The sequence below is a fragment of the Rhinolophus hipposideros genome (genome assembly GCF_964194185.1).
Source record: "Rhinolophus hipposideros genome assembly, chromosome: X".
NCBI lineage: Eukaryota > Metazoa > Chordata > Mammalia > Chiroptera > Rhinolophidae > Rhinolophus > Rhinolophus hipposideros.
In genome coordinates, this window is record NC_138046.1 from 105,527,260 (window position 1) to 105,555,078 (window position 27,819).

Genomic DNA, 27,819 nt, shown 5'->3' on the forward strand with positions numbered 1-27,819 from the left:
ACAGATGCTAAAATCCTAAACAAAATTCTAGCAAATCGAATACAACAATGCATTAAAAAGATTATTCATCACGACCAAGTGGGGTTCATCCCCGGGGCACAAGGATGGTTCAACATTCGCAAATCCATCAATGTGATACATCACATAAACAAAATAAAGGACAAAAATCATATGATTCTATCAATTGATGCAGAAAAAGCATTTGATAAGATACAACATCCATTTATGATTAAAACACTTACTAAAATTGGTATAGAAGGAAAATACCTCAACATAATAAAGGCCATATACGACAAGCCCTCAGCTAACCTCATAATTAATGGTGAAAAGCTGAAGCCCTTTGCTCTACGTTCAGGAACACGACAAGGTTGTCCCCTATCACCTCTGCTTTTCAACATAGTGTTGGAAGTCCTCGCCAGAGCTATCAGGCAAGAGAAAGAAATAAAAGGCATCCAAATTGGGAATGAAGAAGTTAAATTGTCACTCTTTGCAGATGACATGATGCTATACATAGAAAACCCTAAAGACTCCACCAAAAAGCTATTAGAAACAATCAATGAATATAGTAAAGTTGCTGGCTACAAAATCAACGTACAAAAGTCCATTGCTTTCCTATATACCAACAATGAAATCTCAGAAAAAGAGATAGAAAAAACAATTCCTTTTGCAATTGCAGCAAAAAGAATAAAATACCTAGGAATAAACTTAACCAAGGATGTGAAGGATTTATATGCTGAAAACTATAAGACATTTTTGAAAGAAATTGAAGAAGACACAAAGAAATGGAAAGACATTCCGTGCTCATGGATTGGAAGAATCAACATAGTTAAAATGGCCATATTACCCAAAGCCATATACAGATTTAATGCAATCCCCATTAAAATCCCAATGGCATTTTTTAAAGAAATAGAACAAAAAATCATCAGATTTGTTTGGAACCACAAAAGACCCCGAATAGCCAAAGCAATATTAAAAAAAAAGAACAATACTGGAGGTATCACACTTCCTGATTTTTGCTTGTACTACAGGGCTACAATAATCAAAACAGCTTGGTATTGGCGGAAAAACAGACACATAGACCAATGGAATAGAATTGAGAACCCAGAAATAAAACCACATAAATATGGACAGATAATTTTTGACAAAGAAGCTAAAAACATACAATGGAGGAAAGACAGCCTCTTCAATAAATGGTGCTGGCAGAATTGGATAGCTACGTGCAAAAGAATGAAACTGGACTGCTATCTGTCACCATGTACCAAAATTAATTCAAAATGGATCAAAGACTTAAGCATAAGACCTGACACAATAAACTGCATTGAAGAAAACATAGGTACTACACTTATGGACCTTGGGTTCAAAGAGCATTTTATGAATTTGACTCCAAAGGCAATGGAAGTAAAAACTAAAATAAACAAATGGGATTATATGAAACTGAAAAGCTTCTGCACAGCAAAAGAAACTATTGACAAAATAATGAGGCAACCAACTGAATGGGAGAAGATTTTCGCAAACAGTTCCTCTGATAAGGGGCTAATATCCAAAATATACAAGGAACTCATGAAACTCAACAACAAAAAAACAAACAACCCAATTGAAAAATGGACAGAGGACCTGAAGAGACATTTCTCCAAAGAGGATATACAAATGGCAAATAGACATATGAAAAAATGCTCAACATCGCTAATCATCAGAGAAATGCAAATGAAAACCACAATGAGATATCACCTCACCCCAGTCAGAATGGCTTTCATCAACAAAACAAATAGTAACAAGTGTTGGAGAGGCTGTGGAGAAAAAGGAACTCTCATACACTGTTGGTGGGAATGCAGACTGGTGCAGCCGCTATGGAAGGCAGTGTGGAGGTTCCTCAAGAAATTACGAATAGAATTACCATATGACCCAGCAATCGCTCTCCTGGGTATCTACCCCAAAAATATAAAAGCATTTCTCTATAGAGACACGTGTACGCCAATGTTCATTGCAGCTTTGTTTACGGTGGCCAAGACATGGAAACAACCAAAATGTCCTTCGATAGATGAATGGATAAAGAAGTTGTGGTACATATACACAATGGAATACTATTTGGCGTTAAGGAAAGATGATATAGGAACATTTGTGACAACATGGATGGATCTCGAGAGAATAATGCTAAGTGAAACAAGTCAGACAGAAAAAGCAGAGAACCCTATGATTTCACTGGTATGTGGTATATAAACCAAAAGGAACAAGACAAACAAATGATAAACAAAAACTCATAGACACAGACAATAATTTAGTGGTTACCAGAGGGTAAGGGGGTGGGGGGTGGGTGATGAGGGTAAAGGGGATCAAATATATGGTGATGGAAGGAGAACTGACTCTGGGTGGTGAACACACAATGGGATTTATAGACGATGTAATACAGAATTGTACACCTGAAATCTATGTAAATTTACTAACAATTGTCACCCCAATAAAATTAATTAAAAAAAAAATTGCTTTGAAGGGTGGACTAGGTGCTCTAAGGGGAGTACATCAAAGGTGACCATAGTGATATTCAGCAATGAGGTATATAGCACTCTTTTTAGGATGAGTTTGTGAACTTAATTGTCAGTCCATGTATATACATGTATATCTGTGTGCATATTGTCTAAGTAATTTTAATGTTAGATACTGATAAATCATCTGAACATATATAGCCTGATATTTGATGATCACTGAATCAATTTTAAAAGAAATGATAGATATCTTGTAGGAAATAATATTTTTATGTGAGCAACAGAGAAACAGTCTAGAGTAGTAGACATAAACCTCATTTAATAGGAAAGTAATACCAAAGATAATGATTAAAACCTATAATGACAAAAATACACTGAGCCCTTTATCATACAAGAACACCAATAAAAAATGTAATTGTTTTAAGATCCAAGGTATAGTTACAGCTCAGAGCAAACAAGTCTATGGGCCTCAATTTTACACGAAAGAGAGAATTCAGAGCTACCAATTTTATGGCCTCATTCAATCAGGGAAGCCACAAACAACCCGTGCTGATGAGGGAATTATGGCGATTACCAAAATTGTCAAGGGAAAGGTATGACAATATATGAAAATTTCATGGCTTGACTTTAAAATCAGAAATTAATATTCATGATAAACCTCAGAGTCAAGGACATAGAGCTCTGCACTCTGGAGTTAAAGGTCTTAAACTCTAATTTTAGAGTAGTCATTAAGTCCTGTTTAGACAAACAAAAATGTTTTTTCCTCCAGGGGGGTTATTCGGGTAAAGAGAGAGCTGTCATATGCACCTAATTAATGAAAATAACATTTGACAGCAAGAAAGTCTGATATTTTCAAATCTTTACCTTCTAAACCAAAGCCTTTGAATAGACATGCCTAGCAGCAATTTTCATTAGAAGTACAATTACTTGGAAATTCCAGTTTAGGGATTAGGCCATTTTCATTGTTTTGTACAAGATATTTACATGGGATTTCTACACTGTGTCAACAAGGTTAACACACAGGCTGTTATTCTGCACACTACTGGCTTCCTTAATTAAGAACTTTGCCGAAGGTTGAATAATTTGCAGTGCTCATTCATTCAAAGATCACAGCAGTAAAATTTGGAAGGAACCCTGCTATGTCTTTACTACCTATGATTCCATTGTAAATTAAATTTAGATGAAGAGGTAAATAGTCTTCTTAAAAACATTAACTACAGAGTACGTCTTTAACATTTGGAAGATGCATCCTTTATATTAAATTGTGTAATATTTTAGAAGGAGGTGTATACTTTGTATTCATTCACTTTCAATCTACTGCATGCTGGGAACTATGTCAAGTGCTAGGTATTCTCCATTAAGAGACTTTATACATTTACGATTTTGTAACTCACCTTTATATCTCTGAATTTCTATGGGACATAATTCTCTTAAAAGGATCACTATCCTTTTATACCTGAATATAAATTTTCAAACTTAGTGTGGATGAGAGAAACCCAGATGCATATTAAACTGACAGATTTCCAGTCTTTATTTCCCCAGAAATTCTGATTCAATAGGAAAGTGGTAGGATCCAGGACTTTTTCTTAAATTTGCACCTTGGGTGATTTTTCATCTAATGATACATCAGACCATAATTTGAGAAACATTGAGCAGCGGTTTTGAAGGTTTTTCGTTTGTTTGGTTGGTTGTGGGGTATTTTTGTTTTTGTTTTTTTTTTGGTTATGTTTCCCTTAAAAGATCTTAGAAAAACTCTTTAAGTGTTTTAAGTTGATATCTATTTTTTGATAAGCTTAAAGAAGTTTATTTATTACTAGGAGGAGAAAATATTAAATATTATAAAAAATGAAATAAGATAATTGACAAAATAGGCTTTAACTGTTTTTATGTTTTTGGGTTTTTTTTTTCCCATGGGGGTGATAATGTATATCAAATATGAAAGAAAACAAGTAAAATTTATTAGTGGGTTTTACAAAATGCATCTTGAAAATATACTATCACTACTATATATTGTTTTGGCTGTTCTGAATATACTAATTTGGATTAAGATTCAACCTCATCAGAAATACTGTAAGACAGGCAGAAGAGAAAGATCTCTGCATAGAAGTGGACTTGATTCTTCAGACAAGCACTTCAGACTATCCCTTTGTTTGGCACCCAGGTCCTTTTTGCGTCCTGGGGCAATAAAGCGTAGCGCAATGTGGGAAGGGAGAAAGGTCTGCATTTCTTTTGTAAAGTGAAGGAAGTACTATTGTGAGTTACCAGGCAATTTTAGACAAAAGCATATATGGAAGTTGAGGTTCTGTAGATGGATTCCTTTCAAACTATCTTTGTGGTACACCCCTTGGAAATTCTTTATGTAACCCCCAAAGTACTTGCATTTCAGTTTGAAGAGTCCAGCCTCTGAAGGGCTGTTAGCTGATCTCAAGGCTCCCTTTTTTCTTCCTTCTTAAAGCCAGGGCACAACTGATTACTTTGTCAAAGGGTCTTTTCCAGAGCAGAGTTCCAGCTACAAGAGGAGTCTAGTGTGCCTTAATTCACTGCTGTGTTCCCAATGGCTAGCCCAATAACTGGTATACAATAGATGCTTAATAATCTACTGGAAAATTCATTCAATTCAGAATGAATAAGTATTAAAAATTCTTAGACAATTCAATCACATCAACTTAGATGAAACTAATTCTAAAACCTCTCCAGTAACAGAAACAATATTTTTGCTTACATGCAAATTAATGACTAGTTTACCATTTAGTGGATTGGTTTATAGAGTCAAAACCAGAAAGCAAGTCTGTGCCTCAATATTTAGGATAGATAGGGTGAAAATTTATTGTCAGATTATTGTAATCATTCTTCAAATACGATAGCCATCAAAAGTGAAATGATAATCGTGTAAAAACCTTACTTATTTGAAGCAAATAGAGGAAGTTCTATCTGAAATATCAAAAAATTAAGTCCATTATAAAATCATTTTTAAAACTGACAAATATAACTGTATATGTTTAAAATGTATGTGATTTTATATATATGTAGTGGAATGATTACCAACATTATTCCACTGGATATATATGAGTTAGGGGTAGATAATTAACACATCCATCACCTAATTATAAAATCTTTTAATGAAATGATTTTTTATGAGTGTCAGTGATTATGGAATCAGAGGATCCAGCTTGATTTTCAATATTTCTAAATTTTAGCTTTGTGGTCTAATATCCTTTCCACATCTACGTCACATGACTGTAGGCTAAATAGCCAGAACAGCTTATAGGTATTCTAAGAAATAGCCACGAATGGCTTGATATTGCCAGTTAAAAATAAAGGCTAAGATCCACATGTGCTATTTAAAATTAAATAACATTAAAAATTCAGTTTTTCTGTTGCACTAGGGCCATGAAGTGACCTTGTGAATGGAAGCCACATGCAAAGAATGGCAGAGTATAAAGCATTGAGCCATGGGCCTTGCCAAACCTTGGAACTATCATACAAGTTCAGGAATGCCTATGTTGTAACTACTTTACACGAGAGAATAAACCATCTTGCTTAGGCCACTTTTCTATAATATGAAGTATAACTAGTGTGCTATTGCTTTGAAATTACGTTTTCTTCTCCTTTTTTATTTTATTATTTGTTTGTTTGTTTATTTTGGCTTTAGGACAATACAACACATTTTCTTGAAACCCGTGGACCATACTTCAAATGTCACTCATTCACTTCATAACTTTGACTCTTTTATAGGATTGTCTTTTATGACCTCCATGGGAGACAATGGATAGTGTCTATAATTGTGAGATGTAATGAAATCAGTTAAATGATTATTCAGTGACCTTTTTTAAGTTTTTGTTTTTTAACATCAGATTCCATATCATAAACTTACTAAATGGAGGCCTACCTGAAAACCAGAAATGCCACTGAAACCTGCCTAAATCTGGACCACAACAAACTGATGAGAAAGGTCATACTGATGGTTCAGCTAAGGTTTAGGGAAGATGTGTGTGTATCCTAATCATGGTAACCTAGCTGTGTATTTGTTTCCTAGGCAATGAGAAAGTTCCTGGGAACCAGAATTACAAATATTTGAAAAAGCAGGGAGTTTTCGAGCCAATTATTCTTTAGGAGTATGATGAGGTAATTCTATTACCGGTGCTGAGTGTGACTTAGATTCTGAGCAAAGGGAGTAGGTATTGAGGGGAGGATGGATATATATTAGTTAGGGGTAGTACTGAGAATATCAATATTTCTTAATTCTTTTGATAATTTTAAAGAAGGAAGGCTATGAAAATTTTTAAAAATGGAAGGTTGTTCAAGAATATGCATATATGTAACCCTATGTTCATTTCAGCATAATTCACAGTGGTGAAGACATGGAAACAACCAAAGGATTGGTTGATGATAGGATAAAGAAGATGTGGTGTATATACACAATGGAATAGTATTCGGCCATAAAAAAGATGAAATACTGACATGTGCAACAACATAGATGGATCTTGAGATTATTATGCTAAGCGAAATAAGTCAGACAGAAAAAGTGGAGAATCATATGACTTCACTCATATGTGGAATATAAAACTGAAAGCAACAAAGGAACAAGACAAAGAAACAAAGAAACAAAAACTCATAGACACAGACAACAGTTCAGTGGTTACCAGAGGGTAAGGGGGGAGGAAGGTGGTAGAAGATGGTAAAAGGGATCATCTATATGGTGATGGAAGGAGAACAGACTCTGGGTGGTGCACACACAATGTGGTATATAGATGATGTATTACAGAATTGTACATTTGAACTTTACTAACAATTGTCACCCCAATAAACTTTAATAAAAAAACAATACACATTACTCATGCAGCAAATAATGTGTTTATCATGTACAAAACAAAAATAGAATATTGAGTCATTTAAGTATATGTGGAGGGATGCTTCTTGGATGTGCCAAAATGGCTACTCATTTTCCCTCAATAGCTCTCTCCCCTTCTTCCTCACGGTAGCAGATGCTTTGGTATTTCACTAAGAATTTCTTCTCCAGCTGTTATGCCCTTCCTCTGGCTGCTGTGGGTGTGACTGGTCAAGGCTCAAATCTGTATCCTTCTCTGGAGAATTGCCTGAGCATGACAAGAGCCCCCCCCCCCCCCCCCCCCGGCCAGAGATGACTGAGAAGTCCAGGCCGTGGCGCCTCACTTCAAGGAAGGGATAAATTCTGTAGTGCAATTTACATTCCATCACTCCCTGTGGATCAAGCTGAGGCGAGACTTTTGAAAACACATCTTGGGCTGGCTTTCTCCCCAAATATTTACTCCTGACAGCACTCCTTCAATAGGTCACTTGTACAAGAACCCATGTCTTGCTTGGCCTTTTCTTGTAGGGAAATTAATTTAAGATCCTCAGTAACAGACCTCCTGTATTATTATCAGGCACCTACGTATTACTAATAACTACATATCCCATCTACCACTATAGTTTGAGGTAATCATGTGAACAAGTTCTGGCCTATGAGATGCGAGTAGAAGTGATGTAGATAACCTCTGGGACTTATCTTAAAGTTGGGAAGAACCATGTTTTTTGTTCCTTTTGTTACATCTTGCTGCTTATAACACCATGACTATGATGGATAGAGCTTCATCTTGTAAAATAAGGATGAGGATTACATCCTAGGGAGAACGGAATGGGGGTACTGAAGAAACCTGAGGCCTAGACAATTCGGCAGACAACTCATAAGCTCGGAACTACCTATATCTGGACTTTTCTTTGAGCAAAAACATCTCTTGTTTAAGCCAAATATTATTTCTAACGTTCTGTTATATACAATAGTCTCTCCCCAACAAATGACAAATAATCAAAATCGTTTTCTTTGTTCAGATTTCAATGGTCATATATGTATAATCAGAGATGCAAAGATGAACAAGATGTTAACTCTCTGCCCTTAACTTAAGTAGCTAAAGGTCTAAAGAAAAAGGCATCTGGATAGAGTATGATCTTCAGTTTGAAAAAAAAAATAGACTAACAAGTAGACTAACGTAGAATGTAGAAAGGACCCCAGATCTCTTTCTTTATTTTATTCAGATGTTGTGGGGACAGCAACGATGGGGTAATTCTATTTAAGGGTTTCCTAGTATAATGGCTTAAAATAAAGCCAATTTGATTCGTCAAGAACCTGAGAATTTTTGGTGAAAAAGTTTAGATTTGTACAGGAAAAGCTTTAAAATATGCCTCTTGCTATCCCTTTCCATTTTTTTGTTTTGTTTGTTTCTCAGAGCAACATCCCATCAGGCTTGACATTTCCAATCAAGCATCATCTCTGATATATTTTTAACTTCCAAAAGTGACCTTAAATCATTTTTTCCTTGGTATTCGTACCATTGATACTCTGGTTAACCAAAGTCCCATCGTCTCAAGCCTTAATTATTGTAAAAACTTGTTGCCTGTTTTTCATGTTCCAATTTCTCTAAACATTCATACATTTGCTCCCAGATAATTCTAGAAAACAATTGCTTTCAGCTTCCTATTCATTCCCTGATTGACATTGCCTTCCCTTGAAGTCTTAGCATCTGTCTTATCATTCTCTATTGCCATTCTTCTTACCATCATCTACAAAAAACTATTTTCCAACAAAAATTATCTACTCGATTTATTAGGAATAGACCGTGGCTTTTTTTCATAATAACAACAGCAGTTTCTACTGTTGGTTTAACTATTTGCAGTTTGCAAAGCCTTTTCTAGATCAGAAGTCAGCAAACCATACCCCATAGGCAAAATCCATCCCACCACCAGTTTTTGTAAATACTGCTTTATTAGAATACAACTGCACGCATTAGTTTATGTCTTGTCTATGGCTCTGTCCTGTTACAACAGCAGAGCTGAGTCTTTGCAATAGAGACTATATGGCCTGGAAAGCCCCAAATTTTTACCATCTGGCCCTTTACAAAGTTTGCCAACCTCTGCTCTAGTTGATAATTTAATTTCTCTTGTACTAGTCACCATGAGACATTTCTAAAAGAGACACCTTTCTCCATTGCACATTCCCTAGCCATGTGTTTATTTTTCAAAATACTGCTCAAATCACAGCCCCTTCATGAGCTTTTCTAAGAACAATCATCAGTCTATTTATTATCTTCTCCATATTCATTAATATTATTGTTCATATTTTTTTCTTGAGAACCACACACAAAATTAGATTTAGAAAGAGCCTTGGATAATCTCAGCTTCATATTCAATGTTTTCACCTATCCTAAATTTGGTGATCAGTTGTTAGGTATTATTTCCTTAGGCTTATTATGTACTATGTTTCCCTGAAAGTAAGACCTAGCCGGACCATCAGCTCTAAATTGTCTTTTGGAGCAAAAATTAATATAAGACCTGGTCTTATTTTACAATATCTTACTTATTTTACTATAAGACTGGGTATAATATAACAAAATATAATATAATATAATATAATATAATATAATATAATATAATATAATATAAAACATAACATCAGGAATAATATAATATAATATAATACCAGATCTTATATTAATTTTTGCTCCAAAAGGTGCATTAGAGCTGATGGTCCAGCTAGGTCTTATTTTCGGGGAAACACAGTATGCTCACTGTACCAATGTGAGCATTTACTGTCTCTCTGGAGAATGTTTTTCACAAATAAAGAAATATTAATAATTACAGTACAAAAGTATAACCACCAATAACGTTTTGTTAGATTGTCAGTTACCTGTACGCCTGGCCTATATTGTTTACAATTTAACTATTTCCTCATGCTAATTACCAGTTATGTTATATCATAGACTTTTAATAATGTTTGTGAAATATAATAAATGTACATGTTATATCTATGACTGAGAAGGGCTCATTGTGATTCATTTTACCTAAAATGAAAAAATACATACATAAGAACTCAAAATTAAACTTTATGTACCTGATTATTTTACAAATGTATCTTTCTCAATAGTCTATCTATTCCATATTAATTTGATATTTTTTGGAGAAAATTTATAAATCTCTGCCTTCCCTGAACATGACACCATTGATTTCAAAGAGTTCTCAAAGTTTTTGCTCTTACAGGACTTAGAAAGATAAGACAAAGCTTTGTTAATCCAATGACATAGGAAACTACTTCATCACTACCCCAGCAGAATTTATCTCCTCTTCTTAGTTAAAAGTTAGCAAATTGTATAAGCAATTCACACAGCTCTTGGCTTCTACTTACATCAGTTGGGTTTGTTGTTTTTGAAAACAAAACATTCAGAAAGATAGCAATCTCTTATGGCTAATTACTGCCCTGTTCAAAAAGAGTTTGAGCCTTTAGAAAACACCTTCCTGTCTCATACATGGAAAGAAGGCTAAACTTCATGTCTGTTCTAGGTTGATCTACCACTACAGCATGATCTCTAAGCAGTATCAAAATTATGCAACTGGAAAATCTCTTTGAAGCCTATTATGGCAAGAAATACGTGTTCTCACCAAAAGCGTATACAAAGAGTACCTGATATACAGTTCTCTGATTTTAATTTATCATCCATAAGAGAATCTGCATCCACATTTGAAACTTTATTTTAAAGACTTTTGATGGCATATGAGTTTTTTTTTAAAGGACTAGCTTATGTAGGTTTAATTGGATTTTTTATAACCTATAAATTACAGCTGATATTTTCAAGGGTATACTCTGGTTTCAATTAAAAGAGGTAGTTTAACAATTAGGAAACCAAGATTGTGGAACTACTTGAGGTCGTTGGAACACATATGCATATGATCATTAACATTTCTGGGTAGGATATAAAACATTTATATGGACTTAGATTGCCCTGAACAAATTATGAAGACTCCTCAGGGTGTAAATCTTTTAGGACTTCCTAAAAGGATGCTGACATTATTTATCCTTTGAGCTAAGAACGACTTGATTTTTAAACATTAATCACATAAAACAATAATAGATGTTAAAATAATACTCTAGCATACAAATGAAAATTAATGATTTGAATTATTTATACTACAGTTATAGCAGTTACGTGTTGTGGGTCTTTTATGCCAAAAATAAGTATTGCTTTCCACTTCCACCCAGTGACAGGGAGGGTATATTACAGGGAAAGAATAAAACAAACTGTCTTTTGGAATACCAAAAATCATGATGTAAAATAAGCAGTTCATAATTTGTGTTAGTTTCAGAAAAGAGTTTTCATAAGAAGTAGAATTATTTTCTCATGAAAAACTAGAAGATTCAGAAAATGGTATAATTTTTCCTGTAGCGGTGTCTTCCACAAGGTATTCTAAGAACACTAACCCCAATCACTAATTATTCCATTCAATAACTATTTTGGGGGTTGCCTCCTCTGTGACAAACACTATCCCACATGGATTCTGAGGGGGAAACATATTGGAGATAATAAGGTTGTGATACAATGCATACTCTACCATCCAGAGAAGGTCGTTAGGAAGGTCTGTCTATGAGGCCTACCCTAAGATTAGCTAGGCAAAGTGGTGTCTAGGAATCTTTGGTACATTGTCTTCCAGCACCCTGACTTGAACACCAAAGTAGAGAGAAATTTGTCTTAAAGATATTTGTGGGTGTGGCTCCTGCTTAATGGAATGGATTACAATTTAATGCATAAAAGGCTTACAGCAGTTTAAGGCATCATACTAGCTTCTACTAAAAGACAGATAATGCTCAAATTAAACAGAGATCTCTGGGACCTTAACTTTCTATGGAAAAGAAGAAGATGGACCCGAGAGCCACAGAAAACAACTCCCACAAGTAGATCTGGGCTCTAAACAAGAAACTGGTGACGTGTCCAGCTGGATTTTAGAACACAGAGCCAGTGACTGCTTTATATCTCCCACCCCTACCTCACCTCATTTCAAATAGGACTATTTAGTTAATTATCTATCCCTGACTGACCACTGTATGTTGGTCATACAGTGTGTGAGGGTTAGATAACATGTCTTTTTAGCTCACAGAGCTTTGGATCAAAAGGAGCCCCTCCTGAGAATTTCCACTCAGGGAATTAAGCATGAAGAACCTCTTTCATACCCAGAACTGATTTAGATAATGAGATCCTGGACTTCTAGCCTAACCCTGATGCCATAAGATAAGTCTATGGGGCTGGATAGAAACGGGGTAAGTATACTTTGCATATGTAAGGACATGAATTATTAGGGGCTAAAGAGCAGACTCTGTTAGACTGTGATTTTGGTGCTATCACCAATGAACCACACCTCGTGATATTCAAGTACTTGTAAAGACTCCTCCCATGTTAGCTCTAGACTTGGATAATGTGATATTCATAACATGATGCAATAAACTGCTTCATAAGTGGTTAAAAAATTCTGCAAATAGCAGGAAGGATAGTGAGAGCATAGCACAAGGTGCCTACAGAGGTAAAGACTCAAGGTAAGTCTGGAATGAAAGATTAAAGCTGGGTTTCAAAGGGACGTGCATGCCGAGACTTCATTTTGCTGGCTAATAAGGTCCATCAAAGACTTTTCAGTAATGAAATAATCCCTGTTGTAGACCTATGATTCTGCAGCAGCATGGACTGGAAACTAAAATAGGAAAAACATGGAGGACACTTCACCCACCTGGAGGGTGGAAATTGGTATGAACAAGAAAGGATAAACTCAAAAGGCATTGGTAAGGTCAATTGAACAGGTCTTGATAACCAATTAAGGGAAGGCAAGGAAGATGAAGGAAACAAGGATAAGTGATAATTTTCGAGCTGGTGCTACTGTATTGATGGTGAAGCTATTTACTAAGAAAGAAAGAATCATATGAGGAAAAGATAGGTTGTTGAAGTAGGTATTGTTTGATATACTGTTGAATTCAATGTATCTCTTGGATAAACAGGAAGAGAGGACTATTAGGAAGTTGAAAATATACTTTCCGTTGCTTGTGAAAAGTTTTGGAATTTTTTGAGTCATCAATAAGTATTTAATAAGTGAAGCTATTAGAATAAATAATAAGAATCAGGGAGCAGTGATCCTCAAGCTGGCTGCACAACAGAATCATCTGATATCTGGACTTAACTATCTGGAGTGGTATAGAGACATCAATAGTTTTTAAAAGCACCCCATTTAATTCCAAATGCAGCCAAAGTTGAGAGCAACTGATGTAAAAGTACAAAGGGATATCAGTGAAAACAGCATTCTTGTGACACAAGCATTTAAGAAAAAGTCAAAGAAATGGGATTCTAAGGAATTTACTGAGCTATCTATCAGAGAGCTAAGAGTAGAACTTGTAAAGATCAGTTTTAAGAAAACCAAGAGAGGCTTCTGGTCAAGATGTTGGAGTAGATAAATGCTGTGTTCACCTCCTCCCATGACCACCTCAAAATTACAACAAAACTACAGAACAACCTTCATTGAGAATCACCTGAAGTCTAGATGAACAGCAGTGCTACAATTAAGGATATATGGAAGAAGCCTCCAGATGCTGGTAGGAGGGGTGAAGACACAGAACAGGCTGGTCCCACACCCACATATGGTAGTTAAAAATATGGAGAGATGTCTTGGGTGTGGAGGTACCCCCTGAGAAGTGAGGGGTCCCAGCCCCACACCAGAGTCCACAGCCCAGGGTTCCAGGGCCTGGGAGAGAATTTCCCACAATTCTGGGCTGTGAAAACCAGCGAAGATTATGACTGAGTGAGATGGAGGGCCACTGGAGTCCGAGGTGATCCTATTAAAGGGCCTGTGCATGGACTTACTCACTGACAAATTCCCCTAACCTGGAGAAGGAAATAGACAGACAAGCCCAGGAAGCACAGAGCGTCCCAAACAAGATGAACCAGAGAGACCCACACCAAGACACATCATAATTAAAATGCCAAAGGTTAAACACAAAGAGAGAATCTTAAAAGCAGCAAGAGAAAGGCAGTTAAGTATCTACAGGGGAGTGCCCATAAAACTGTTGGTTGATTTCTCAACAGAATCTGCAGGCCAGAAGGGATTGGCATAAAATATTCAGTGATGAAAAGCAAGGACCTACAACCAAGATTACTCTACCCAGCAAAGCTATCATTTAGAATGCAAGGACAGATAAAGAGCTTCCCAGATAAGAAAAAGCTAAAGGAGTTCATCACCACCAAACCAGTATTACAAGGAATGTTGGAGGGACTTCTTTAAGAAGAAGAAAACAACATAGATAAAAAAAATATATGAATAATAAAATGTCAATAACTACAAAAAACTACTGCAGAGATTTTGGTTGGAATTGTGTTAAAGCCATGGATCAATTTAGAGAGATGTCAATTTGATATCTTAAACATATTGAGTCTTTTAAACCATGTTGTTGTATCTTTCTGTGTACATGGTTTACCTAGGTCACTTATCAGCATTTTATAATATTACATACGTCTTGCACATATTTTATTAGATACATTTAGCACTATTGTAATTGGTACTGCTTTTAGAATGTTAGTTTCCTATTGTTCATTGCTTGTTATGGAAAACAGATTTCTAAGATGGTCACTAAGATTCCAATCTCCTGGTGTACTCACCCTGTATAATCTCCCTACCTTTGAACATGGGTATGAACTGTGAATATGATGGGATAGTCACACCTGTGATTAGGTAATGTTATATATGCCACAGTTGACTTTAAGAACATTTAAGAGCATTGTTGGTAGGGCCGACCTACTTTGGTGAGCTGTTAAACTAAATCTGTCTTCCTGTTTCTGGAGAGTTTTTATCATAAAAGATGTTTTATCAAATGCTTTTCTGCACATTATCTTGATCATGTAGTTTTTCTATAGTTAACCTGGGGATAACATTTATTACCTTTGGAATGTTGAACTAACCTTACATTTCCATGATAAACCCTACTAGGTTGATTATTTTGTGTCTAGGTATGATTTTCTTTGAGTTTATCCTATTTCGGTTTTGCTGAAGGGAAGTTTAATTAAGTTAATCGTCTCTCTGGTGAATACTGTTAAGGCAGTTATAGAATTATAAAAGAAAAGAAACAGAGTTTTAATAATAGTATTTAATGATAATATTGTTATAATAATAATTATATAAAACACTTGCTGAGCATTCATCATATACTAAGTTCCACGATAAGAGTTTTAGAGACATGATCTTATTTACTCCTCACACTAGCACAATGAGGATTATGGTTATTCTTCCTATCATGGACTACATGTTTGAGTGCCCCCAAAATTCAAATATTGAAACCCTAACTCCCAATTGAATGGTATTAGGAGGTGGAGACTTTGGAAGGTAATTCGGATTAGATGAGGCCATAAGGGTGGCTCCCCATGATGGGATTAGTGTCCTTATAAAAAGAGACTAGAGGGCCGCCCAGTGCCTCAGGTGGTTGGAGTTCCATGCTCCTAATGCCAGTTCGATTCCCACATGGGCCAGTGGGCTCTCAACCACAAGGTTACGCTTCCACTCCTCGACTCCTGCAAGGGATGGTGGGCTGTGCCCCCTTGTCGTGTGGGGCATCCGGTGGGGTCTCAGCTCCCACTTCACACACAGGATGTGGCTAGGCCAAAAAGGAACACCCACGGAGCCATAAGTAGGGTAGTCATACCACTGTGGTCTCACTGGAGGCTGGGTTTACACGACGTCCGACCTGCTGTCCACTTTGCTGCCAACCGACCAATTCTCCTCAACTCTCCTTCACTCTCCTTCAGTCACCTCCTTCACTCTCCTCGGCTCCCCTCCATAGCCGCAGCAGTTATATCAGTGGCCAATGGCTCAATGGCTACAGCTGATGGCCAACCAGCCACAGTTGATGGCCATCTACTATCCGAGCCAGCACCTCTCCACGTGAGGCCAAGAGCCTGGAAACTGCTTTCTGGAGCTCTGTCCCCACACCCCTGCAACTAACAACGGCAACTGGACCTGGAGCTGAGCTGCGCCCTCCACAACTAAGATTGAAAGGACAACAACTTGACTTGGAAAAAGTCCTAGAAATACACACTGTTCCCCAGTAAAGCCCTATTCCCCTTTCCCAATAAAATCTTTCTTTATCAATAAAAAAAGAGACTAGAGCTTGCTCTCTGTCTGTTCCATGTACCAAGGAAGGCCATGTGAGAATGTAACTAGGAAGAGAGCCCTCACCAAGAACCTGACCACACTGGCACCCTTATCTCAGACACCCAGCCTGCAGAACTGTGAAAAACACATACTTGTGGTTTAATCCAAAATAAAACAAAACAAACAAAAAAGAAATGAGAGAGACCCAGAGTATCTGGCAAAATGTGAAGTTCTTTGGGTCATGCAAGTAAAATTTTAAAAGAAGTCAAACCGTCTTTCATCATTTCTGCTCTACTATTATACCCTCCCAATAAGCTTTTTGGGTATTGTAGTTTTCAGTTCCATAATTTCCATTTGTTTCTCTTTCATAACTTGTATTTCTTTGATGAGATTTTGTTGAAGTATTTTTATGATGGTTGCTTTAAAATCATTGTCAGATCATTCCAACATCTGATTAACCTCTGTGATGGTACCTGTTGATTCTTTTCTCATTCAAGTTGTGATTTTCCTGATTCATTGTAGGACCAGTGAGTGTTTTATTGTATCCTCCATATGTTAAACATTATGTGAATTTGAATCTTGTTTAATGTTTTTTTTTTTTTAAGCAAGCCATTCTCCAATGGGCCTAACTGACACAGGGTGGGAAGGTGTGAAATTGGATACCAACTAGCCCTCCCTCCCACCACCATGTTCTGCCTTGTTGAGGGTAGAAGCTTTGCTCCCCACTGAGCCCCACTGATACCGAGGAAGAGAAGTGAAGCCTAGCAGTTACTAAGCTTGCCCTGCAGTGCTTCAGAGACTCTCACTGCTGCCAGGTGGGGATAGAGGCTCAGGCTGCCATGGGATACTACTTAGGTTGTCATTGACACGATACTTGCAGAGGAATATAATTCCTGCCTAGTTCCACACTGGGCAAAGGATGAAAGCTCAGGCCTCCATTCACATGTGCTGAGCTTTCCACAGCACAGTGATCATATTACTGCTGCCTGCTTCTGCTGGGCAGGTGGAAGGATGATTGGCCCTGCCAGCATAATTTGGCAGAAAAATTGGAATACTGTGGTAATGCCGTTCCTCAAGTCCTGAGGTTCCTGGATTATCCTTCTTCCCACCTTTCACAGACTTGCACACTTGTCTGTTGTGTTATATCCAGCATTTTTAGTTGTAACAGGGAGGACCAGAAGAATGAGCTTACTCCGTCTTGACAGAAACCAATGGTATTTTAAACTATGAACATAGTATCTATAACAATTTATTGCACACTTATTTTCTCTTATATAAACTACTCAAAGGTAAAAACTGATTAAAAAATATTTGTAATCCTAGCAGTAGCATAGTACTTAGTGATCGGTAGATGTTTGTTAAGTGAATAACTGAATAAATGGATTTCACTAAGTACCTTTTGATAGATGATTAACATGTATTTCAATGAAAAAGAAGAATTATTTAGTCTCTAAATAGAAAAGCAAGACTTGGGCAAACGGACTAGATATTTGAGAGAACATATTATATGTCATTTGGAAAAAAATGTTTTGAGAAAGAAATTGACATACAATAATCAATCACATTTCTAACAGTACTAACAATGTAGTTGTTGAAAACTAAATTTAAAAGACACTATAGTTTACAAACTCACCAAAGAGAAAGTTTTAATGTAATTCCTATAATATTCCAGTAAAGATTTTTGTAGACATAGACAAGTTTATACTAAAATTTATATGGGAATGAAAACAGCCAACAATAGCTAAAGCAACTTTTACAAAACTAGGATAAAGTGAGAGGACTCACTCTACTTGCTATCTACTCCCACTGTAGCTGCACAGAGTGGTACTGACAGAGAGAAACATACATAGATCAAATGTACAGAATAGAGAATCCAGAAATAGACCCATGCAACATGTCAAGTGACTTTGAATAAATGTGCAAAAGCAATTCCATGGAGAAAGCATTGTTTTTTCAACAAATGGTGCTGGAACAACTGGATATCTATCCAAAAAGCTATCCCTTGACTAAAATCAGCCTTACATGGTATGCAAATATTAACTCAAAATGGATCAGAGACAAATGTAAAATGTAAAGCAATACAATTTTTGGCAAAAAAAATAATTTTAAAAAGAAAAAAAATCATCAGGATCTAAGGCTGGGCAAAGAATTCTTCACACCAAAAGCATGATCCATAAAGGAGAAAAAAATGATGAATTGAAGCTCAGCAAAATTAAAAACTTTTGTTCTGCAAAAAATCCTGCTAAAAGCAAATGAAGAAACAAAAACTCATAGACACAGATAATAGTTTAGCGGTTACCAGAGGATAAGTGGGGAGGGGGTTGGTAGATGAGGGTAAAAGAGATCAAATACATAATGATGGAAAAGAACTGACTCTGGGTGGTGAACACACAATGTGATATATAGATGATGTGTTACAGAATTGTACACCTGACACCTGTGTAACTTTATTAACCATTGTCACCCCAATAAACTTTAATTAAAAAAAAACCTGTTAAGAGAATGAAAAGACACACTACAGATTGGCAGAAAATATTTGCAAACTACATATTCAAAAATAGACTATTATTTAGAATATACAAAAAAAGAATTCTCAGAACTCAATGGTAAAAACAAATAATCCAATCACCAAATGGGCAAAGGACCTGAACACACATTTCACTGAAGAGGATAGAGATGGCAAATCAACACATGAAAATACGTTAACCGTTATTAGCTATTTAGGGAAATGCAAATTGAAACCACAATGAGATATCATGACACACTGATGATTACAAGGAAAAAAAAAAACTGACAACACCAAATGCTGCAAGAATGTGGAAAAACTGTATCACTTGTATGCTGTTGGTGGGAATGTAAATTGGTAAACATACTCTAGAAAATAGTTTGGCAGTTTCTTATATGACTAAACATGCAACTACCATACAATCCAAATTCACTCTTGGACGTTTATCTCAGAAAAATGAAAACTTATGTTCACAAAAATTGTACATGAATGTCCACAGAAGCTTTATTTTCAATAAACAAAAACTAGAAACAGTGCAGATGTCCTTCAATGAATGAATGAACACTGGTAATGTCCATACCATGGAACACTACTCAGCAATAAACAGGAATGAACTATACAGAATACATGCAATAACTTGGATAGATTTCAAAGAAATTATGTTGAGTGAAAATTCCAATTCCAAAAAAGTTATATACTGTATGATTCCATTTATGAAACATTCTTGAATTGAAAAAAAAAATAGATGTGGAGAACAGATTAGTGGTTGCTGGAGGACTGGGATTGGTGGGAGAGGAAGGTGGATGTGAACAGGAGAGAGATCCTTGAGCTGACAGCATTGTCCTGTATCTACTTTGTAACTACCAATTTGTATCTCTTAATCCCTTCCCCTTTCACCTATCCCCCAGTCACACTTCCATCTGGCAACTACCAAAATGTTCTCTGTATCTATGTATCTATGTAACATTTTTAAACTTCTAAAATTCCCTGCATGTAGATTATTTAAAGACTGATAGTGACAGATTTGTGGCCTGATGGCTGACAATGTGCCAAATGTCAGTGACTCGACTAACATGCCCGGGCTACCTTCATGTCAACACCAAGCCATGCTATTTAAACTGCTGTTTATCCAATCATCTACTGAAGGACACTTTGGTTGTTTCCATGTCTTGGCCACTGTGAATAATGCTGCAATGAACATAGGGGTACATATATCTTTACGGATAAATGTTTTCAGATTTTTTTGGTAGATACCTGGAAGAGGGATTGCTGGGTCGTATGGAAAGATGTTGTTCATATATACAATAGAATATTACTTGGCCATAAGAAAAGATGAAATAGTGCCATTAGTGACAACATGGATGGATCTTGAGGTTATCATGCTAAGCAAAATAAGTCAGACAGAAAGTCAAGAACCATGTGACTTCACTCATATGTGGAATATAAAACTGAAAGCAACAAATGAACAAGACAAAGAAACAAAAACTCATAGACACATACAACAGTTTAGTGGTTACCAGAGGGTAAGGAGGGAGGGGTAGTAGCAGAGGGTAAAGGAGGTCAAATATATGGTGATGGAAGAACTGACTCTGGGTGGTGAACACACAATGTAATATATAGATGATGTCTTACAGAATTGTACACTTGAAACCTATATACTTTTACTAACCAATGTCACCCAATAAATGTGATAAAAATTAACAAAATAAACAAATGAACTGGTATTTATGATTTTGGGTACCACGTTGGAACAGGGAGCCATGTCAACTAGCTGTAAAGCAATTTGAATATTTGAATTTCAGTGATAAAAATATATTTTTCTGAGTTTATCACTTTTCCTAGAGTTCCATTTGACATATAAAACTTTACGGTGTTTGTCTTTTAATTTGACCTACCATTAAAAATGTAGACATATGAACGTATGGCAAATGTCATGGTTTTTGAAACTTTTTGAACTTTCATTCCTTATAGCAACTATAAACTGAAAGACATTTGAATGCAATTTCTCAGAGCATTGGATCATAGTGTATATTTAAACACATCAAAGAATTGCAACCTCAGTGCTTTAGAAACTCCGATTACCAATGTGTATGCATCATTATTTTCCCATCAACAATACATAATGAAATTAAGTGTTAGACTATGGACATTCAGCTCAATTCTAATCACAGATAAATGAGGACATACATTTGACTCTCCTGAAGAACCACCACTGCACATGCATGAACAATCAGAAATAATGATTTTTTAAAAGAAATACAGCAGATGTGTATTTAAATCAAATTACTATTAGCCAAGTGAGAACAGCCAGTCCAAACAGTACTCTCCAACTCACTAGCATGGCAATTATCTCTCAATGCCCATGCATAACCTCTACTTCTATTATGAGTTATGTTTGAACATACAAGGATTGGTAGCCCCTAAGGGAAAGAACAAGAGTTGTCAAAGAAATGGTACACTTGTTCTTTCACAATCCAGTCCACATTTCCCCCCAAGCACAACTTTACTTGCATTCATTTATATTTTCCAAAATTAACTCTCAATATATGTTACCAGCGTTAACAATATAAATTTCGGTTTAACTTCTTTTAGGTGGCTTTCATCTATTTCAATGTCCTAGCATACCTGCAACCATGTAACACATTCAACATAAAGATAATTCTTACACGGGACAGTGAGGGGGAGGCACAATCCTTATGACAGAGGAGTGACAGCTGCCCATCAGAATTTCAGAAGTGGAAGGTGAATTTTGATTTGAAAAAAAATACAAAGTGATTCTGAAAATTTCTCCAAATTGAGAATCAACTGAATTCAATTTGACTTCATTTCTCTTAATAAACCGAAAGACAGAGAAATAGATTTAAATCCACCCTTTCTATGCCTATCCCTTCCTTTGCCAATGTTCTTATAGGCTAATGACATCCATAATCATTCATGCCGAGTGTGATTCACAATTCATGAAGGGCTAACTGCTTAAACTGCGATTTTTAACTGCTAATGTGTTACATGGATACTGTTTCAATGGATTATCATTAAACAAACTACATATGTCTCTTCCATAAGCAGACAAAGATGTGTGGATGTGTGATGAGTTTCTTTGGGGATAAGGACACAGACTTTAAGTTTTGTATTGACCCAGAGGGACCCATGAAAATTGTTGTATCGACCCAGCACTTGTAGTGAACAAAATGATCTGGAACACAGCCTCTGTGTGCCCGAACACAGCAGTACTTCTCTCCTATTCCTGTGCACATACACACGTTACCTAAATCATCTTTGCAGATGTGTGTGAACCAAAGCTATCTGCGCTCTATCTGTCTGTGAAGGGCAATAACAAAATGTTACAACCCATTTAGCAATAAACCATGCATCCTTTCTGCAAATCTTTGCTTACATTTGATTTGCAGCATTTCACCTCCTCTATAAATTTTATTTCATAGTCTTTAGTAATTTCTGGCAACATAAGTAGATACCCAGATGGTATCTCTTTTCTCTGTAAGCCAGAAATAATGTCTCAATATAAATTCCAAAGCCATGTTTTTTTATGATTTAGATTCTAAATTTTAGAAAGTAGCAACACACAAATATTGAGACAATACCTTAGCAGAAAGGGATAGCAGCAAAATTTAAGTATAAGAAAGCAGCATGTGATTTGACTGAATCAGCGGTATTAAAATTAAAAGAATACCTGATGACACAAGCGTAAAGACCACTGTCCTGTAGTAACGTTGGCCGGAACCAAATGGAGTCTTCTTCCTTGCTCATTCTACTTCCATCAAAGGCTATTGGCTCTTCAAAATCTCCGGGACCAGAGCTTTTGTACCACATCAAACTGAGTCCAGCGCTTTGGGCTACGGAGTAATTTGCTCTGATATAACCATAAAACAGTGCACATTTGATTCGAACAGGCTCTCCCACCAAAACTTGATATTTCTTAATATCGACAGACCAATCGGTGCATCCATCAGCTAAAGGGAAAAGAAAAAGAGAAAACATTAGATAAAAATTTAACCAATTACTCCATTCATTCATTTGTTCATTCAACAAATATAGGGGCCGGCCCGGTAGCTCAGGTGGTTGGAGCTCCATGCTCCTAACTCCTGAAGGCTGCCGGTTCGATTCCCACATGAGCCAGTGCGTTCTCAACCACAAGGTTGCCAGTTCAATTCCTCGAGTCCCGCAAGGGATGGTGGGCAGCGCCCCCTGCAACCAAGATTGAACACGTAGCCTTGAGCTGAGCTGCCGCTGAGCTCCTGGATGGCTCAGCTGGTTGGAGTGGGTCCTCTCAACCACAAGGTTGCCAGTTTGACTCCCTCAAGGGATGGTGGGCTCCACCCCCTGCAACTAGCAACGGCAACTGGACCTGGAGCTGAGCTGCGCCCTCCACAACTAAGACTGAAAGGACAACAACTTGACTTGGAAAAAAAGTCCTGGAAGTACACACTGTTCCCTAATAAAGTCCTCTTCCCCATCCCCAATAAAATCTTTAAACAACAACAACAACAAATATAGATTTCAGTGTGATGGTGATTGGTTTATTGCCTTTCCACGCTAAATCTACCTTTTTACATGTCCTTTGAAAATGGATCTGAACCTTTGAAATTGTTGGTAGAGGATGCTGGAGAGATATTGCAGGACGAAAGGGTTTTTGCTCCCTGGTTCCAGAATGCTTGCTGGGAGGGCTCTGTCAGACTGCAAGGCTCTGGGGCCCCAGCCCCTGGTTCCCGCAGTGTGTGCTTCTCTAGTACCCAGCCCCTGCAGTGCATGGTAGCCAGCAGCTTGAGGATTTTTTTAGTAGAGCCTCAGGTGAGACACTTTCCAATGAATGGCTTTCCTAGGGAGAGTCTCTGTCAAGTTCCAGAGGGCAGATTTGCAATGAATTCTGCCAATGTGGCACCTCAGTGACGTTTGCCATTCAGTAAGCCAAGTACTTTCCTGATGAGGTTTGGGTCACTATGGAGGTAGGAAGATAGGGGCTTTTCCTAGGCACTGGATCTCGGCCATAGAGGTAATGGCAGCCATTCCTCTGTTGTTCAGAGCTCTCTTTTGCTATGGACTGAATGTTTGTGTCCTCCTAAAATTCATATGTGTAAACCCTAACCCAGAATGAGATGGTATTTAGAGAAGTGGTTTTTGGTAGATAAGTAGGTTCAGATGAGGTTATGAGGGCCAAACCCTTATGAAGGGGTTAGTGACCTTAGAAAAAGAGATACCAGAGCTCTCCCCTTCTCTCCCTCCCTCCTTCCATGTGCTCGCATAAGAGAGGCCATGTGAGCACACAGTGAGAAGGTGGTCATCTGCAAATCAGAATGAGGGCCAGATCTATGAGAAATAAATTTCTGCTATGTAAGCCACCTAGTCTATGGGATTTTTGTATGGCGACCTGAGCAGACTAATAGATCTTTCTTTCTTACTAGCCCATTCTTCATTATTTCAATACATTGTTACATTCAATAATTCTTTATAAAACCTTTCCTTGTTCGAATTAGTGTGTGGTTTTTCTCTCTGATTGGATCTACACTGATAAAATCAGGAATAAACATTCCATAGCCAAAGAAGGCAGAAAGAAATACAACAGAAGTGGGTCAAGCTCCGGAAGTGGTTTCACAGTCAGAGAGAGAGGTAGATGGTCACTTTGGTCTCATTTCTGGAAGCATCAGGGGAAATACAAAAAATAGAAACCATGGTGGGAAATGGGGCTGATAGGGCTTGGGACCAGTTGAGTTTTCTGGGTTACCTGGAAGCACCATTGTCCAAATGGCATCTTGATACCATTTTTGTCACCCCTACACACACACACACACACACACACACACACACACACACACACCACGAACAACAGGTCAGATACATCACTATTATCATCATCACAGAAAAGTTGTGAATTTCCTTCTTAGAGAGGACAGTTGCCCAATACTTAGCAAGGTAATCAATGTAACAAACTGACAGTATATAAATACTGAGCCACAGACAAAAACCAAGAAAAGAGGACCTCTAACAGCAGTAATATCTGAGTATTGCCAGCAGAGTTTAACTCACTAAAGATTAAAAAAAGAGTGTGGCAATGTATAAGATCTGAGAACTCGATGAATAATGTAGAATTTGAGAGAAGGAAAATTATCAAGATGAAAAGGAAGATGTACATTAGAGCAAAGAAGACACATAATCTATGGAATTATCAATATTTCTTACCTTAAAATAATAGGTGACATCTAATGAGCACTTAACTATGGCTGAGTTTACAAGTTTTCCTTTACCCTTCACAAAAACATCCATTAAGCCTTTTGAATTCATCATTCCCTGTTTGTGGAATATTTCTCACCAACCAACTGCGTGCCTTCCTTGCTCCCTTCCTCCAAATGTCACCTCCTTAAAAAGGCCTTTTCTAACTGCTCTTCACGAAACATCAGCTTCCTATTTGGGTCACTTGATCCAGATTCTTCTTTGATATTTTTTCAGAGGACTTATTGCTATCTGATGTTACTTTATGTACCCACTTTTTGTTTGCTTTCTGTCTGTCCAATAGAATGAAAGCCCCTTGAGGTCAAGAACTTTGTCCTTCTAACTCACTTCTTTAGCCCCAGTGCATAGAACTGTGTCTGCTAACCAGCTGAACACACATTTCCTAAATGAATGAATGATTGTGTGACTAAATTAACAACTAAATTTTACAACTGAAGAATCTCAACACCGGCTAATAAGGGGAAATCCTAGGATTCTCACCCAGCTATGTCCGACCCTAAAATTCATTCTCCCTACCATCATAATATTGTTTCCTGATAAACGTATTTTTTACTTCACAACATTCTTCAATTTAGTTAATTTCAACTAACAAATTTTGGTCTGAGATTCTTATTAAAGAGCTGCAGTTAGATATAGATGCAGCTAGAGCAAATGTGCTGGAAGCTTGGTGGACATCATCAATAACCAAGTCATTGCCATCATTCTTATCAACGACTGCTGCAGAACTAGGATGACAAAACTATACATAGAGAGGTCAGGGTTACATAATTACATGTGATATCTATCAAAACAAGTTTGTACATTTGACCCATTGCATGAAATTCATCCTTGGTGGGATTTTATTTTAAGCAGTTACAATTCTGGTGATAAGCATGGAATTATCTTGTTTTACCACTATATGAATTACAATTCCAGAATCAAGTAACTGAGGCCATCTGTCACAGAGGATATTGGTGCCAATGAAAAAGGCAGAAACACCTTCAAGGTAGCAGTATTAACAGTGAGATGAAATTATTCAGACTCTCAAGAGATTTGTAAGACACAGCAAAATGCATGAAGCTAAAGGCAAAAATTGTGAGTCTAAAAAGTTAGTAACAAATGATATCAAGAGAACAGATAGAGTTGTATTGGAGGTAGAGATATTAATACATACTTTCAGAATATGCTCACTGAGAAAAACATCGAAAGAAAACCAAAAATATTACTAAAAATTAAAGCTATTCAGTCCTTAACTACCAATCAAGAGAAAAGTTTCCAAGAGTTCACAGTCACATACCAAGGAAAAGGCAGAGGTAAAATGAAGGCCTAACAGCCCACTGGATAGCACAGACACTTTATGTCCATTTAATATGGAAATAGATGTAGGATCTATGGCTTAGGGAGTTTTACTACCATTAAACTGACTGTATGATGTTCACACATAAATTACAAAAATTTTAACATTTTTTAATACATTTTTGGGAAAGATGTCAAATAATATAAAGAACAAGTCAAGATGTTTTCAAATTATTTGGATAAACACATTTAAATAAATGAAGGGCTTATGGCTTTTTTCAAGGATTAAATTAAACCTTTAATTAAATAAAAATAAGTGATATTTTTCCTTTGTTAACATTTTGCCTCATTTGGACACTCTCTCTCACTCTGTGTATCACAATTTTTTCCCTAAACCATTCAAAAATAGGTTCAAGTAGAGAAATGATGGCATTCCACCCCTAAAGACTTCAGTAAGCAACTCCTTATTAATAAAGACATTTTCCTTATATAGCCACAAAGTATTTTTAAATCTTGTGTAGAGGGACAAATCTTAAGAACAGATCTTAAGACAGTGGGACATCTTAACTCTTTAAAGAAAATGTCGTAACTGAAAACCTAACTCTTGGTGGCCAGAATGCTATTGATATGTTCAATGTTTCCTTACTCTGTTGGCTTAGAAACACTCATTCCAATAGCATATTTCTAGACACTGTTAATTCCATTATGTAAGTTACTAGGTAATCTTTATTATCATTATTTTTAAAACTATTATCAATAATAGTGTAAGCCAGTAGTATTTAATCTGTTTTTCTGTCTTTCAGAAGCAAATACCCTTGTAAAAGCCTATCTCAGGAAGTTTGCTATTGGCATTCGCATTCCTTGATGGAAGGATTCCATGGAAGGACTCTAATTCAAAGACTCCTGGGCAGCATACATTCCTTCAGAATCAATGGGAGCCATAAAGATGCACTGAGGGGTGGGAGTAAGAAGCCCCATATTTATTCACTTTCATGACCACCCATAATCTTCCGGGAGCTTATATGAAGACAGTGATGGAATTAGATTCAGAACTGGTTCCCTTACAAGGTGTTCATACAGGTGTTCCCTTTCACAAACAAAGGCTACACAGACTGGATAATGTAAATATATTCAAATGAGATTAGGGAAGGTATTTTTAATTAAGTCACTAGTACTACAGATGGGAACTCAAAGTAGTTCTAGCGTAACAAGATGGAAGGTTCCATTATATTTTTTTTTCTAGGTGGTGAACTCAATGTGATATATAGATGATGTATTACAGAATTGTACACTTAAAACCTATGTAACTTTACTAACCATTGTCACCCCAATAAACTTTAATTTAAGAAAAAG

At 36.7% G+C, this 27,819-nt stretch overlaps 1 protein-coding gene across 2 annotated transcripts in view; it reads right to left on the reverse strand.

Annotated features, from left to right (window-relative positions):
* Positions 1 to 27,819, reverse strand: part of IL1RAPL1 (interleukin 1 receptor accessory protein like 1) — a 1,302,015-nt gene that overhangs the window by 598,784 nt on the left and 675,412 nt on the right. For both annotated transcript variants that reach the window (XM_081041668.1, XM_081041669.1), the window contains exon 3: positions 22,637 to 22,916. In XM_081041668.1, coding sequence (XP_080897794.1) covers positions 22,637 to 22,916 — 280 coding nt within the window. The remainder of the gene's footprint in view (positions 1 to 22,636; positions 22,917 to 27,819) is intronic.